At 30.8% G+C, this 18,510-nt stretch overlaps 1 protein-coding gene across 7 annotated transcripts in view; it reads right to left on the bottom strand.

Moving 5' to 3' along the window:
* The window catches only part of OXR1 (oxidation resistance 1), a 388,922-nt gene that overhangs the window by 39,719 nt on the left and 330,693 nt on the right, over positions 1-18,510 (bottom strand). For all 7 annotated transcript variants that reach the window (XM_016147442.2, XM_016147445.2, XM_016147446.2 and 4 more), the window contains 5 exons: positions 13,885-13,992; positions 12,617-12,730; positions 9,683-9,832; positions 4,973-5,157; positions 1,356-2,113 (listed from right to left, as the gene is read on the bottom strand). In XM_016147442.2, coding sequence (XP_016002928.2) covers positions 1,356-2,113; positions 4,973-5,157; positions 9,683-9,832; positions 12,617-12,730; positions 13,885-13,992 — 1,315 coding nt within the window. The remainder of the gene's footprint in view (positions 1-1,355; positions 2,114-4,972; positions 5,158-9,682; positions 9,833-12,616; positions 12,731-13,884; positions 13,993-18,510) is intronic.

Here is an 18,510-nt window from a genome sequence, read left to right as displayed (position 1 = left end):
CAGCCATGTGGAAACAGTTCGACAGTTCGACAGTTCCTCAAAAAACTAGACATAGAATTACTACAGAATCTAGCAAATCCAATTTTGGGTATATATCAAAAAAAAAATTTTGAAAAGAGGAACTCAAACTGATATTTGCACTCCAATATTCACAGCAGAATAGCTAAATGGCTGAAAAACTCAAATGTCTATCAAGGAACAGATAAAGACAATGTGGTATGAGTAATGGAATATTATTCAACTTCAAAAAGGAAGGAAATTCTGACACATGCTACAAAAGATGAAACTTGAAGGCCTCATGCTAAGGAAAATAAGCCACATACAAAACAACAAATATTATATGATTACATTTATGAGGTACCTGGAGACAAAAATTCACACAGACAGAAAGTAGAATGGTGGTTGCCAGGGTCTTGAGGGAAGAATGGGAGTTACTTTTTAACAGGCACAGAGTTTCAGTTTGGGAACACGAAAAAGTTCTGGAAGTGGATGGTGGTGATGGTTGCACAACGACGTGAATGTATTTAATGGCACTAAATTTCACATTTAAAAACAGTTAAACTGGTAAATTTTATGTGCATTTTAATAAAAATTTTTAAATTAAAAAATGCAAGTTCATATATAAATTAGATTAATCTGGAGTCAATATTCCAATAGAATATAAGAAATATCAACCAAGACACCTGAGCTGCATCTCATTTAAAACATAATATATTAAGCAGAAGCATTGCGTATTAGAAATAAAAGATGATTACTATAATTTTCATAAATAAGCAGTACCAAAAAACAAACTGAAATAGAAAATGGTGTTTTAATTTATCTTTAGAGCTGCTTTCTAAGGAAAACATTTATCCAGACAATGATAAAACTTCTAGATACTTGGAAGAATTTAAAAAATATATTTTTATGTTTAATGTACTTTTTTAAAAAGTTGGGATGACTTTGACAATTATAAATTGCTATTAGGATATTATGTACGTAATAAAAAAAAAAAGACATTTTAATGAGGTAACACACCAAAACCTAAAAAAAAAAAAAAAAAATGGAGAAATCAAAGGTATTACAGAATTTGTATATATTTATTTTAAGAAATAAGTTGTTTAAAGATAGAAGGTGGTGAGTTCAGAATGTTTAAACATGGTGGAAAATACGCTAATTATGTGTATAATCCATCGTGGAATAAGAAAAAACAAGACAGTAGAAACCAGAGACTATATGTTTGTCCCAGAGAAACACCAGTCATGGGCCACTGAATTATCCTTCGGAGTAGCGTAAGATAACAGCAGCTTTTGAGTCAGTGAGGAAATGGAGCCAATATGCAATAAAGTGAACTTTATATACTCTCTAACACTTACCTTCTATTTCAACAGTTGCTGTTTTATGCTTAATTTCTTTTTGTGACACCTGTTGAATATTTTCCCTTTGCTGTTTAGTTTGTTGCATAGTATGGGTTTTCCAGAGTTTCCGTAGCTCTTCTACCTCTGTCTCTGAGTCCTGATTTTGTTCCTTTCCTTGTTTTCCTCTGTTGCCAGTTTGCTTTTGTTTACATTCTGTTGCTTCCCCACAAGGCATACTTTCTTTCTCATCCTGTTCTTGGTGCAGTGAATTCTCATTAAGAAAATCCTGGTCTGTATTACCTTTTATACTTATGCTTTCTTCCTTAGCGCCTGGTATTTCTTGAAAAGTCTCTAGAGTCTGACTTCCTTCTTTAATGGCCACTTCGAGATTATTTAAATCAGTTTTAAGAGAAAGAGCCCCAACTTCATTTGCAGACTGTCCAGAATCAGATGTTAACTGGTCAGGAGTACCGGTAGACTCTGATATGACTGTCAAACATTCTACTCCACTCTGATTGACAGTCTGCACAGATTCTGATGACGCACCAGATGATTTATCCTGCCGTAGCTCATCTGAAGAGACAAGTTCCTCCCGAATAGGAGAGAGTTCTGATTCTGTGAACACATCTTCAGAAAGAGACTCCTCAGTGCTCCTAGGAGCAGTGCTGGCACTATCATTACCTGCATCGCGGATTCTTGAGTCTATTTCATCAGTATTACTTCTTACGATTTTCTTTAAATGGCAGAAGTCCCTTCCTGATAACTGGTCTATCTCTCTGTCAGTGAACAAAATTAAAAGCAATCAGACTTTTTAAATTGTAGTTCTTTCTATTCTAACATTAAATTAATATTACTAAAAAGGCTTCTCTTAAAAGTATATCAAAATTTTGATTTATTCATATAGACCGAGTAATAGTTAAGCTTTTGCATCATTTGGTTAAGATCTTAGAAACATCAATGTGAGATTTCCTGAATTAATCTACCTAAAGAGAAGTTGATGGTAAGTTTGGGGTGAAGCTATAATTCTAAACTAAAATTTGTTCATTGATAGAATATAATAAGCTCAAATTTTTGACTAAATTTTAATTTCTTAATAAAGTAATACATTGATTGACATTACATGTATGTGCACACATACGGTGCTTAAGTTTAAGTAGAGATTAAAGTAAAACATATGTCTCAGATGCAAAGCCTAAATGCAACCTGAATAGAACTGAGGCAAAAGTACTTATAGGAATTCTTCAGGCTACTAACAACAGCTCTTAGTAACAATTCCGAGAGAACTTGTTCAGCTAAAGGGTTTTGATAGTAGACAGCTGAATGGTTAATAATTACAACTAGATTTCCATTTATACTGGCACTGGTATATGTAAGCAGTACTGTTAAAAAGTTAAATAGTTTAAGTTCTGAAGGGAGGTAGTACAAATGTTTATAGCATGAAATGCAAGTTGGCGATATAAAATGATGGTTAAAACTAGCTTGTGATAAATGGAAATTGCATGAGTTTTTAATGGAAAAACTATTAACATTAATGCAAGTTTGAAAATAAAAAAAGACTGGAAAGTAAGTCAAGAAAGATAACTGGCTGTCTCTGGATGGTGAAACTGTAACACCTTTCCTCTTATTCTACTTTTTGCTATTTTTTCAAATTTTCTATAATGAATATGCAAAATTTTTATAAATAGGATAGGAAAAATTATTGTTTAAAAGTTATTAATTAGTTGAAGTTGAAGTCATATTTCTGCCTGACATCTGATTCACCTTAAGAAACACAAGCATCTAACTTGTGCTTTTAAATATTGTAACAGTGTCATCTACTGGCAATTCACTCTAACTGCATATGTAGGATCTCAACTAGTCAAATTTTGAGATACTATACCTGTACATTTAATAAGACCCTTAGGTAAGAGATAAAGTTAACAACCCTAACAGGATACATATTTAGATAAGTGCTGTAAGCTTCAGAGTTAATATACTGAAATACTAAACACTTATTTATGCCAGTGATACTGCTACTGCTCAATGTATTTCCAGAATGGTACCTTTAAATGGCTTCCCAAGCAGTTTAAGACAAAAGAAAACCAAACAAATTTTGTACCTCATTCTTGCCAAAAATGACATTACACTGCAAAACCATTTCATTTACATGATTTGTTACAAATATTGTTTTATTCAATTCATAAGAGAGGATTAAAAGATATTTCTTTTTGGAAGAATTTTTTTAAATGTTTGGATCAAAAGCAAATCTTTCCAGGTGACATTCTAAATGATGAAACAGTGATTTGCAAGAAGTCCTACAGCATCCTTGTAGAACAGTTACAAATCATTCAGCATGAGAGGATCCCAAAGTATCATAATACAAATAAAAAAGCAGGGCAACAGAAAGTTAATCTCACCAATACTGACAATATATACAAACATAAATAACCTGTTTCTCTTTTAATCTAATCTTTCACTCCTTTACCTGTCTCATCCCTCCAACCACTCCAACAATCCTTATGTGCTGAAACTGACTCTGAAGATCTATAAAATTAACTGACACTAGAGGAAATCCTAGGAATTATCTGCACCTCTAGATGAGTTTAGCAAGCCAAAATAATATCTATTGAGTGGAAGGTATAATGAAGACTTTTGAATAACGAATTTTATTCACCACGGGTATCCTAACAACTCATATAGTTTGCCTCAAAAACAAAAATAATTTCCTCTCCTCCTTTGTAAGTAGTTCTATCCAACAAGGGTTAATTTTAAAACAGCCTTCGTCGTCCCTGTGGGCCAGGGCTAATATGGGGATATAAATCCCAGTATTAGGTTAAAGTGAAGTCAGTTTTTAAACTGTTGACAGGGTAATGAATGAAAGACTGGAAGAGTTCTTTTCTATTACATATCAATCTTCATCCTTTCTACTTCCTTTCTTTGTATACCTATCTACCTTTTATTATCTCCTTTTATTTCTTATTCCTCTCTTTCTCTCTGGTTATTCCTTTGGTCAAGGACATTATTTTCAAAGATCGTGCTGACCTGTAGTCTCACACCTATGTTATCTGAATCACAATCAAAACCACACATAGCCTGACCAGTATATTCCAATGTTAACTCTTTATATCTGTGTAATTTTGGGGTCTTCGCCTCTATATTTTACACTTTTCTGAGAAAGAAGGAGGTAAACATATAAACTAATAAATAAAAAAAATGCTGTGTTGTTATACTAATGTCAGATCTTTGCTCATGTGGCCTTCCCGAGTCTCACTCCTAACTCTTCGGGGTCCTCGAAGGAAAATTTAAAAGTGACCTTGATTACTTATATCATCTTAAATTACTCGTATAAATAATTTAGAACTCTGAATGCTATGTCTGAATAAAAAGAGCTGATAAACATTGTATTAAATGAGCACTGTAGGTTACTTTATAAAATATCTGGTTCTCTGACCAAATATACAAATACGAACCTAAAGCAACTCTTAACTATTCTAAGTGCATTAAGAATAATCTTAATACTACATATAGTTTTGTTTCATTATTGTTAAAATGAAAAGCAGCTACAATAAAACTAATCGAAATAATTAAGAGTATTAGGTTAGGGTCAACTATCTAGATGCAATAAAATTGCAAAGGAGTATAAATACCACTCTTACATGGGTAAGGATTCCTTTATTTTGCTATCCAAAATTTCTTTGTACATTGCAGCTGACATCACCTCTTCCATTGGACACATGATCCCATATTCCTCACAGCCATTCTCTTGAACCAAGGGGTCAGTTTTATGTGGATCAAACATTATATTATTTGGTGTAACTAGCAGCACACCACTGACTGTGCCCTAAGATAAAAAAAGAAAATAATGTTTAATCTTTGAAGTTTAAATTTTCAAAAAGTATCCCAGCTATTTTTACTAATTTCCTTATGTCGGTCCATCTCCTACATATAGAAGTAGTACATTCATGCACTAAGGCATTCTCATGTAAATGTTTTTAACATTCAGCTTTTCACAGTAAATTTTCCTCTTTAGGAGAGACAAAATACAAAGAATATTATATTCACCCTCAAACAACCGAGTCAGGTATTAAGATTCGCAGACTCAGTAAAATACTGAGTTACATAAGCAAGAGCTTTTGTAATGTAAGATGGGATTGTAAAGTCCTGCAAGGCAGAGCCATGTTTCACATCAACCTGTGACCTGCCTCCTGTGTTGCTCCATCACTACCGGTACCAAATATAGTTTAATATACACAATGCTGGTTTAATAAATAATGATGATGATTCAATCCATTATAAAAAAAATGGTATAATCTCTTTAAATACCTTTTTAAAAAATCTGTTTCACTTGACTCTGCTACTACCTAGCTATGTGATCTTGAGAAAGGAAAGCTGCTGGGCCTCAGTTTTTAATCTATAAAATAGGTAGATTAGATGACTTCTAAGGTACACAGTAATCATTTTAATTTAATCACGAAAAACTATAAAATTTTAAATACATTTATACAAATGGTGATATAAATATCAGAGTCCATCCCTCTTGTTTTGAATGCTTTGTATGTAACAGGCTTTATATACATTATTGCTCATTTAATTGTCACAGTCAGCTCTGAGATGAGTATATAGATGAACAATTTAAAGTTAAGACAGACTAGGCAATTTCTCCTAAATAATAAATTACATAGCTAACTAATAAGTGGTAGAACCAAGATTCAAAATCCAGGCAATCAGTGCTTTTAACTATAATCTCTCCAACATTTGAGTAACAAATTATATAATCACTCCAATTCAAGTGCCAAATAGTCCTTAACCCCATTTTAAAATTCTCATTCCACTCTATTCTGTAAGTGTAAAAAATGAAGAGCCAGACAGAATTCTAAAAACAAACCAAATAGTTACTTCAAAGTTGTCTTGTGTTTTTATGAAGCTATTAAAGAAAAACTTAAATCCTGTTTGATTTGGTATCACACCTTCCTTCCAAGTCCATATTCAGCTCTGTGAATTTACCCAGCTTAATTTTAAGAGCATGAAACTTGAGTTATGACAGACACTACTTATAAAAATAATCGAGTAAAAAAGTTAAAAAGGGAATCCCACTAAAAATTGTCACCTAACCTCAAGTGGTAAAAAGCTATTATAAATATTCAAGATAATAAAACATGCCTATTATTTATAGTAGTAACTGCATGCAATACCATAGAGAAAACTCTACATGTGCATATATTTTGGTGGGGCAAAGAAAATCAATCTGAAACTCTGAATAGCATTTCTTTTAGTTCGGACAGACCACAGACCACCTAAATAAGGAGTAACTTCATGCAAACCACAGACTAATCATCTTTTGATCAATATTTTAAATAGATTTGAATATATTAATTTGTATTCTTGGATCACATGCCCACTTGAGCCAATGAGTGATGGGGTATGTTGTAGGAACATTTCCACTGCAAGGGATAATCCAAGAAATAATCAACAGGAGAATATTTACAATGTAAAATAAAACCTTAATATATATTCAATATATTCAAGAATATAAAAGAAAGTTTGTGCACAGTTTAAGTAGGGACCATGAAAATATAATATACACAGTTTGAACTTATAGAGATGAAAAATATGCTGGTCAGAATAGCAGATTAGACATGACATAAAAACACTAGTAAACATAAATATATAGCAACTGAAATGGTCTAAAACAATGAGAGGGAAAAAAAGAGAAGAGTACCAGTGAGCTATGAGATACAGATCAAGCAGCCCCAAACATGCATAATTAAGAGTTCTCAAAGAAGAGAAGAGGATGGGAGAGAAAAAAATATTTAAAGAAATATGGCCAACAAGTTTACAAATTTGATGAAAACTATAAACCCACTGATCCAAGAAGCTAAATAAATCTCAAAGAAACAAGAAAAAAGAATACACCAAGGCACATCATAATCGATTGCTCAAAAGAGTAATAAAGAGACTATTTTAAATGCAACCTAAGAAAAATATATATTTTGTAAAGGACACCAAATATAAAAATAACAGAAGACACCTCTTCAGAAACAATACAAGCCAGAAAACAATGGAGTTTGGAAAGAACATCTTTAAAATTCAGAAAAGAATGCCCTGTCAACTTAAAATTTTATACCCAGTGAAAAGATCTTTCAAAATACAAAGAAAATGTCAAAGACAGAGGGTAGTAAATAAGCTTATGAAAATATGTTCAATATTCTAAGTCATTAGGGAAATGCAAATTAAAACAATGAGTTACCACTAACTCTGACAACAACAAATGCTGGTGAGGGTGTGGAGCAATGGCAATTCTTATTGACTGCTGGTAGGAATGCAAAATAATGCACTTTGGAAGACATTTTGGTAATTTCTTACAAAGCTAAACGTAGTCTTACCACAAGATTTAGATCTAGCAATCACACTCCTTAGTATTTACCCAAATGAAGAAAAAAACTTATGTCTACACAAAAATGTGCATACAGATGTTTATAAAAGCCATATTTATAAGTGCCCATCTTGAAAGTAACCATAATGTCTTTCAGTTGGTGAATGCATAAACTGTGGTATATCTACAGTGAATTCTAATTCAGCAATAAAAAAAAAAAATATCTGTCAAGCCATGAAAGACATAGAGGGCTCTTAAACACATAATGCTAATTAAAAGAAGCCAAACTGAAATTATATTCATATTGTGTAATTCTAACTAAATGACATTATGAAAAAATCAAAACTATAGAGACAATAAAAAGAGCAGCAGTTTCTCGGAGTTCAGCTGGAGGAATGCACGAATACGCAGAGCACTGAGGATCTGTAGGGCAATGAAACTGTTCTGTAAGATACTGTAATGGTGGATACATGTCATTATACATTAGTCAAACCCAACAGACAATGCAAAACACAGAGAGTTAATTCTAATGGAGATATGAAAACCAATTTTAATTAAGGACAAAGGCCAAAGTAAAACAATCAAAAAGATAAACCATGTTAACACTAATCAAAAGGAATCTAAAATGACTAAAGTATCCATCAAAGCAGATTTTGATGCAATGAATATTACTGAGAATAAAAAGGGTCTTTCATAATGAAATAAGTAAATTCATCAAGATAATATCATTTTTATAACGAATGGCAGTTTTAAAATATACAAAACAAAAATTGATAGAAATGAAAGGAGAAATAGACAAATACACAAATATAGTGAACTATTTCAACATCTTTCTGCCAATTGATAGAACAAGTAGAAAATCAGTAGAGATACAGAATAACAATACTATCACTCAACTTGAAATAACTGATATTTATAGAATAATCCTCCCAATAACTGCAGAATACACATTGTTTTCAAGTGCACATGTAATGGTTATCAAGATACACCATATTCTGGATTATAAGTTTTAAATTAAGTCTTCAAAAGTAGTATGTTCTACAACTACATGGAGTAACATTAGAAATTGGTAACAAATACTTAGAAAAATCCTCACTTAGAAACTAAAACACTTCTAAATATTCCACAGGCCAAAGAAGAAATAAAGAGATAGTATTATAAACTAAATGAAAATAAAAATACAACACATTAAGATTGTGAATGCAGTTAAAACAGTACATAGGGGAAAATTTATAGCACTAAAACACCTGTATTTCAAATACTCATAATTAATGAATTATGACTATGAAGTAGTCTTAATTCTGTCTTTAAAGTTGGTATCATGTTATAGTTACTTTCTAAGCAATACTTGGAGTTTATTTTGCAATTCTGTGTTACTTTACTATATTCCCTTGGCAGACTAGAAATTCTTTGCTCAGTAAAGCAGCAAGGTGTGGTATATGAAAGAGATTGAAACTGGGCTTGAATTCTGGCCATGACAGAGAAACCTTGGACTTGTTAACCTTTTCTGACAGTTTTTCTTTTTTCTGTAAAGAAGAAATAGGATGATCTATTGCACAGTATTTCGAGTTAGTAAAAAAATTAATACACCAAAACACAATTTCTGGCATATACTAGTTACTCAATAAATAGGAGTTATCTTCATAGTTCTGTGTTATACTACGTTTCCAAGAGTTAGCACTGCAAAGAGTATCCAAGAGTGGTCATTTTACATCAGCTTTTTGAAACAGTCTACCAAACAGCAAATTAACTGTACCTTATTGTAGTAAATGTATTTATATCACATTGCCTTTAACAGTTTGCAAGAGGCCACCAGATTGTTAGTTATTGGCAATGTCTACATTAACCCAAACTATTAGTTCCATTAACACTTTTTAAAAATATTAAAGCATTTGCTAATGTCAAAGACTCAAAATGTAAATGCAAAACTGTCATATTTTAGTAATAAACAAAACATAATTAAAAGTTATTTTTCTAAGGTACCATTCATTACCTTGCCACTGGTAATATATTTGCAGTTAATTTTTAGAAATTTCTCAGTAAATGCTTCTTCCTCCTCAGAAGTTGAAGATACAACTCGTGCAGGTCGAATACCAGTAAAAGTAGAGGGAGTTGCTTCTTTTGGGTGGACTACATCAGGAGTCTTTAAAAATATAAGTAAAAGCACTTCAGAGAACTAAACAAAATAAGCACATTATTAAATCCAAATGAACAGCTTTCCTCAGTAAATGTTCTTCCCTCTCGTCATATACTGGAGGTAAGCCCAAAATATTCTCATGTAGAAAATATAGGTAAGAATGGTATTATTTTCATTTTCAGTAAAGATCCCTAATACAGCGTACATTCACATTTTTAATGATTTTTTAATGGAGGGTATACATTTATGAATCATGTATCATATTTGGAGAATGCTGAAAATTACATTTCTTGTATCCCCGACCTTCTCCCCCAACCCCTCACACACACACATTCAGTTGGCTCCTGAATTAAACTACTGGTTCTGATAAGACCATTTAATATATCCCTCAGGTGTTAGGAGTAGAGAAAAGGTGAAGTGACTGTGATAACTAGGGATTTAGCAGAACCCATTCACTGGAAGAGCCTTTTAAAAGCTCAAGCTATAAAAAATTTATCAATACAGTTCTACAAAGTATTAAATAGTTATATCACAGGTTCTTAACATTTTTAGTGCCATGGACCATTCTGTCAGTGAAGCCTATGGACCTCCTCAAAATGCTCTTTTGAATACATCAAATAAAAGTTTACAAAAAAAACCAAATTGAACCATAATCAAAATATTTTTAATTGAAGATATAATAATATATATACTCTTTTTTAATATATTAAATAACAAGATCTAGTGGTGACCCTGGTAACTGTTTTCCAGTAGATGACTATAAACATTTTGTGATATGTACAACTCTAAAGTAATTTAAAGATACGTGAGTTCTATTGGGGACAAAGTCAGTTACGCCTGGTGTTACTCTTATAGTGTTAATATTTTAAAAATATTACATTTCACTTAAAATGTTTTATATCCAAGTGCATAGATCCCTCAGAATTCACAGGCGCATTTCATACATTATGAGTAAACACACAATGCCTTGAAGAATATATTTCATAAGAGTAAATTTCTTCAGACTTCTGAGCTAAAATCAGCCACTGTGCTACTAATGCCGAATAGTTCTGATCTGGTCTTTTGAAATAATAAGCAAGCCTACCTTCTCTGCAATCTCACAGCTTTTAAGATAATGAAAAGAGCTATCACATTTTAACAATCTACTCTAATTAATAAACCTATATAGCACGGAATGTTTACATTTCTTTTCTCAACTTCACATAGCTGCCCCCACCCCCAAGATGTAGGGCTGAATCCCTAGCACTTGGGCAGATGTTCTTTAAAAGAAGAACAGACCAAAGCAGAATACCGTAAAAACACTATATTTAACATAGTATATATTTTAAAAACCTAAAATGGAATTACATTTTAACAGTTGAATGCCTCTGTTCAATCATTAATAACTTCTAACAAGATCCTTAATCTTTTCAGTTTATGATGCAAATAACTTCACACTCATCCTGTTGTTGCAGGTAGTTACTGTATCTAAGAGTTTTGATCATGTATAAGTTTGTTTAGCACGAATAAGGATATTAATAATATTAATGGATATTTATGAATACTTATTATATTTAAGTGTATTATATTGACCATTTCATTTAATTTTCAAAACATTTATATAAGCTATATATTATTACCTTAATTTTTAAGGAAACTTAATGCTATAATCTAGGCTTTTCACAATTTTGCTTTAGGGTTTGAAGCACAAGCTAAATTAGCTTAAGGTTATACTGGTCTCCTTTGGCACTAACCCTTATGAATACAGATCTTTTAAGTCCCATGGGAAAATGGCATGGCCATTTTCAAGAAGATATTCTTGCATCATTTGGTCCAGCAATACCTATTATTAGAATCTGACTTCCATTCTCATCAATGATGAAGATAAGTGTAATATATTCCTTTCATGGGACTATATTCTAAACTACAGTGCTGTCATACTGATGCAAATAAGATATCCAACTAATAAACATTTGAAAAAGACACCACTGCTCTCTCATGCTCTCGTTCTCTCTCTCTCTCCTCACAAACATTAATAATTTGTGTTTTATTACTAGTGTGCTATTTAGTATCTTAAATTTTCAGTGCAAATTAGAGCAGAGAAGGAAATAATGTCTTTTAAAAATCAATAGAGAAACATAGAAGACTCTCCCATAGGAGTTGAGCCATTTAATGAATAGCTTTTTATGTGAAAACATAATTATTAGGTCATTATGAAAATGGGAAATTCTGATTAGTAGTAATTTACATAGAAAAGGCGCAATTTCGGATTTTATTCAAAATCATTAAATCAAGTTTGGTTACTTGAAATTCATTTGTAAAATATAACTTATACAGAACATTCATTCCTTAAAAATGCTAAAAATTAATCCATTAATAATTACTTGGAGTTAATACTTGGAAAAGTGACTAAGATAATAAATTATTTTTTAAAAGGCAGTGTGTCAAAATGAACTCAAGAATTCTAAGTACTATATAAATATTCATAAAAACTGAAATAAAAATCAAATAGAACATGGACTTCCTATCATGATACTTTCATATTTTTTAGGTAAAACTTCTCCCTTAGTTAAATTATTATATGGTATTTATAAGAGAGAATTGATGAGTATCCTTAGAACACCAGCACCAACTTACGCTGTTTTAATAAGAATGTTTTATTTTAGAAACTGGGATTTATACACTTAAGTAACAAAATAAAAAGGTGAAATTTTGTTCTAACGATAGTCTAAAAAAAAAAAAAATCATGATGATATATACATATACGGTGAGATTTCTTCATAGCTATCTTTGAAAAGCAGGGACACTTACAGTGGTCTTATCAAATTCAGCCTCAGATGATGTTGGTGACAGGGGACTTATAGGGCTTAGCGATGGAGAGCTTTCAACACTGGAGACATATTCAGGATCAGGAACATATAAAACCTGGAAGAAAACATTCACACAAACTGAAAAATTAATAATCAGATAGTGTTCTATTACCAAGTGCCATTAACAATGACCTTCAGTGATGAATAGAAAAAATAAAAATCTTCATATTAAAATGTTATCATAATAATTCTAACAAAGTTAAAAAAATTTAAATTCCATTTAGAATTTATATCTAATAAAATATAAGAGCTGTGCTTCTAAGGGACTTATATAGAATGGGAAGCATAAATTCAATAATTATAATACTGAGATATAAGCATTTGTGACATGTAGAAACTTATATAGAAATATTATTTTAGAATCTAGTGATGATTATATTTTTAGGTTTAAAAAAATAACTGAAGTTTATATAATATTACTGTTCAAAAGAATTACTTCTAACTATTGCCCACAATCAGATAGCAGGTGATGGCTATGATCTGATAGTTTGATAATACATACTGTTGGGGACAGGGTGGGGAAACAATAATTCTTATATAATGTGTTAGTTCTTCTTAAAGGACAAGTTGGCAATAACTAGCAAACATTTAAATGGATATATCCTTTAATGCAGCAATGTTACTTCTAGGACTTTATTCTATTTAAGAATTTGCATATAAAGAAAAAAATACGTGTAAGTGCATTTCCTATAGCGATGTTTATAATAGCTATAAAAGAGCAGAAACGGTCTAAAGCCTATTGTGCCTAGTTAAACTAAAATATATCAATATAGTGCAACAATACACATGAGAAAAAGTCTGCGATCCACTTGTGCTTATATAAAATTTGTCAAAATCAAAGATAAAAAAAAGCTAAAATATTTCTAAAAGGGAATACAAAGTGGTAACTGTGATCGCTTATGGAGAAGGAAACTATAAGTCTTTTTGAATCATTTTTAAGTTGGATATGTACTGCTTTAAATATTTTAAAAAGCTCTTTAAAATTATATTTGAAAAGACAATAGCAATGATTTTCAATATCTCTTAAGAAAAATTCATATGGATGTAAATGACAGTTAATTTTCTCTTCTGGAGACAATATGATTTGTTCAAAGCATGAATAAAAGTATTCTTCTAGAATTTCCTATATTATCAGCTATGCTGCAATGAATACTTTCTGTCTTGCTACTTAACGCTTCTAAACATCAACGTATTAAAAAAACAAGATACCTGTCCAGTAACGACGGCTCGGGAGAATAACTTATTTAACTGAACGAGTTCATTTGGCGTTGTATCAAATTTCAGGGCTATACTATTCAACGAATCCCTTGATTCAACCTGTTTAAAAGGAAAAATAAATTATTTTAATTTGTTAAAAGAGAAAACCTGAACTATGAGGTTTAAAGATCATTAATATGTTTATAAACCAATCTTACATTTGATTAACAAGTAGCAGTTCCACCTTTGGAGATAATTTGAGAAATTTTATATTTTGTTAACAAGCGGTCTCAATCTATTATGATACAGAGTATATGCTTTCATTATAATATATCACGACTAAATGTGAACCCCTACTGATTCGAGCAATTTCAAAATACAAAATATAATTTACAAAACACAAATGAGTGATTTTTATTTTTACAAAGACTTTAAGACAACATACTATTCCTTTAAATAATTCCTAAAACATATCTAATTTCTATAAACATACTAATTTTGTTTTAGCAAAGTATGCCTGTTTTAAACTTACGTTGCTATTTCTAATGATCTTCATGTACATTTTGTCATTTAAATGTATAAATTAGAAAACATATTTGAACCCAAGTTGAACAATCTCTTTCTGAATCAGTATATTTTAATGATTATATTTATAGAAATCTTAAATCATAGGATTTTGCCAATTATCCTGAAAGAAAAAGTCATTTCAATAGTCAATATATTCCTTGGGAATCCTCTACACATATGGCATTATGAGAGACAGAAAAGAAAATTAAGTGAAACTAAGTGGCTTACAAATTATAAGACATTTACAATCTACTTGGAAAAATAAGACAAAAAAGATTATATAAATGAAACAACAAATGTCACAGAAGTTATGAGTATAGAGCACCATATTTGCTCCAAATTGTTCAGGAAAGATTTTATAGAAAAGATTTAAAGCAAAATCTAGAAGAAGGGATGGGAATTTGAGAAGTAGAAAGAAGGAAAAGAACAAAGTGAAAAGTTTAGAATGATATGTTCAGAGACAGGAAAGAAAGAAACACATTTGTGGGATACTGTCTTTTCCTGCTAAATCATCCAGAGTATACTCATGAATTTAAGATTTTAGGAAGGTGAGTAACTACAGTTAAATCTCAAAAAAGGATGAGATTAAACAGTCATTATATTTGGCTAAAGAATACTTCTTTTAAAAGCATTTTATTTTATTTTTACTTTTGAGAATACAGTACATTGGTTAGACATTTATATAGTTTATGAAACGATACCCCTGATTACTCTATGCCCCATCTGGCTCTACACCTAGCCACTACGTTACTGCTGACTGCGTTCCCTATGCCATGCTCCTCATCCCTGTGACCATCTCACCGTCTTGCAACTACTAATTTGTTCTTCTTTAGCTCTTCACTAAAGACTTTGAAAGTCAGGAAAAGTAGATATGTATGTGAGTGTAAAAAACAATAAATATACATACTTTTAATCATTTTGTAAAACCAAATTTATGCCAAATAATCTAGTTAATAATAATCTAGTTCAGCTTCTTCTGTGCAAACCTTATCTATGCAATGAGCTGATATATCACCTACCTTATTGAGATAATATATGTAAAAGCTTTCTGCAAACAAATTTTATTTTTCAGTAACGTCTAAGTTCACAAAGTACTTTCTTATTAATTACCACACGTTTTACACTCACAATGATCCCACTAAATGTGGTGATAAAGATAATAAAAACCACTAATAGTTATAAAACAAGGAAGTTAAATGGCCCAAGTAGAACCTTAGCCTGGTGATAACAGGTCTAGGTTAATAAGACAAGAGAAGAGATACAGAAAAACCATTAATACCACTGCAGTAGATCAGGTTTAAAGTAATAAAAATGTAAAAAAAGAAAAAGATTAAGGTATAAGATTTTCAAATAAAACTCAACAGAAGACAACTCATGAACTAAGTGATGTTGTGATGATGGTGGTAGTCATAGCAGGTCAGAGAAGTAAATGTCAATGAGCAACTGATGCTGAATCCTAAAATCTCAATGCAGATGAATAAAAGACCAAAGGAAAAATGGAAATAAGAAAATCGAGCATTGGGCAAGCATGGAGAAAGAATTAGTAAGAGGTTTGCTATAATTTGTTAAATGTAAAGTGCTAGTAGGAAATGCAAGCATCTAGCAAGGTAGGAATACAAAAATGTGCGGTCTCACTCCACGTTATTCATATAATAAAGTTCTTAAGCTCTACACAAGCAATAGAATGTAAATAGAAAAGTAAAAAGAAACAAGGGATCACTCACATTTGGAATCAATTAAGAGTAGAACAGCCAGCAAAGGAGACGAAGATACAGTCAAAATGATAGCAAGAATAACAGGACAAAGCATAATGACAGCAAAAGGCAGTACAATTAATTTCAAGAATAAATAGAGAAAGGAGGAAAGGATATAATGAAAGAAATAATGGCTGAAAATTTTCCAGAATTTCTGAATGACATGGTTCCTTAGATTAAAAAAACACAAAAAGCAAGATAAATAAAAATTTGTCTGAATCTAGACCTATCACAGTGGCATGTAGAACTGTAAAGACAAGGAAGAAACTTTAAAAATAATCTTAAAAAAAAAAAAGACTCTAGAAATGAATAAAAATAAAAAGGCAACAGAGGGACCTAAGACAATAGATTACTATGTTCAAAGTGCTGACAGAAAATAACTGTCAATCTAATAATCTATAAACAGTTCAAATACTAGGAAGAGGGTTAGTAAAGACTTTTCAGACACTTCTTGATTACTCATTCACAGATCCTCACTGAAAGAATTATTAAAGGTCCTTAAGAAGGAAAGTAAAGACCAGAAAGAAAAAAATAAGCAGGAAGCAACAACAAAGAAAAGGCCACTGGATCTGATAATCAGAAAGTCATTAGTGGCTGGAGAAGGTTCCTTCAGTAGACAGAGGGATATTAAGTTAACAAGGAAGAAAATGATAATGTATAGCATTTTCAGGGCTACTTTTGAATCCTACCGAAAGTAATGTTATAATTAAGAACAGAATGTATGTATGTATGTATACATATGTATACATGTATGATTTTAACTTGAAAGCTATCTAAAGTACAAGATTAACTTATAATATATTTATGTGGTCTGGAAATACATTTAAGTTAGATTATAAATTTTTTAGAGTAAACAAATTTTGGGAGTACACTGTAATATTAAAAGTTTTCTTTTAAAAGTATAGGGATATATATTTTCCTAAATATAAAAATCATGTTATGTAAGTATTTTATATAAAGATGTTTTATGAAGATTTTAAAAATTATAGAATAGAATATAAGACAGGAATATCGTAGTTTTAGAATTATACTTGTTTCTTTCTTTTAGGATTTGGCATAGGGAATAAACAAAATATTAAGAAAGGAATTAAAAAATGACTAAACAACCATTTATAAAAGTTGCATGCTCACATTGCCATTTTTCATAGGCAACTTCTGAGATTTTTGTCAGGATTTTAAGTATACTGGAAAAAGAATAAACAACATTACAATAGAAAAAAAAAACACTAAATGAAATCTTGCTAGAGAATGTTTAATAACTTTTCTGATCAATACTTGATTATATTCCAAAGGTCATTTACAACATTAAAAAAATAATAATTTCAAATTTCAAAATTCCCACCCCCCAAATAATGGTTCTTAATTTGACTTTAATTTTGCCACAGATAATACGTTTTATTGAATTACAAAGAGAAGATTGGTAAACTCCTGAATTCAAACCAAACCAAACTTTTACAATTTTGCACAATTACATGGTTATATGTACATCTTATTCCTCATGCCTATCATCTTATGCCTTAATAAACGCTAATGAATATATCAATTACATTACCCAATATTTTACTGTTTGATCTTATTTCTCAATTTCTCAACCAGGAAGAGAAGGTATAAGCACATCAAATTTAAGTTTATAATATGCTTGAAGAAGAAATTCTTTTGATAGTAAATATAATTCTACCCTATATTATCTAGTTCCTAACTTTTCAGAAGTACTTAAAATCTCGAAATTGTCTATTATGCAGTATATGAAAAAGTTAACTAAAGGTTTTGATAATTTGTTCAATTTTAAGGATTCATGAAAAATAATATTCAAACTAACACTAGAAGGTTTCACGATGACACAAATGCATAAGTTATTTAAAAACCATTTTAATAGTTACATTACCATATTAGAAAAACACAAAATAACAGAAAATTAAGCTGTTAAAATAATTGCTTTATAATATGTTAACATTATCTAAATAAATAATATTACATTCAATCAAATAAGCAGCACACCACAAACTGAAGATGATTTCTTATTTCACTTCTCCATGGTAACCAGAAATGTGAAAAATCTGACTTCAGGAAGAATTGACGGTCATTTCAAGATGACAGAAAGAAGTTCCATTTTCAGAGCTAAAGAAAACTTCACTATAAATACATACAAATAATCTAATGTAAGAGGTTATTCTGGAAGATTAATATCAATGTATCTTTTAAATATTCTACCTGCCATTTTTATTATCATTAGCACTGCTGGGAATAAAATGAAGATAACATTTCCAAAAAAGAAATTATTTTCTTAAAAGCCTAACCTAATAAAAATTATTTTAGC

This window comes from Rousettus aegyptiacus, unplaced genomic scaffold, assembly GCF_014176215.1.
Source record: "Rousettus aegyptiacus isolate mRouAeg1 unplaced genomic scaffold, mRouAeg1.p scaffold_m13_p_15, whole genome shotgun sequence".
Classification (NCBI taxonomy): Eukaryota; Metazoa; Chordata; class Mammalia; order Chiroptera; family Pteropodidae; genus Rousettus; species Rousettus aegyptiacus.
The sequence above is the reverse complement of the archived record's forward strand: the minus strand, read 5'-3'. Positions and strand labels throughout refer to the sequence as shown.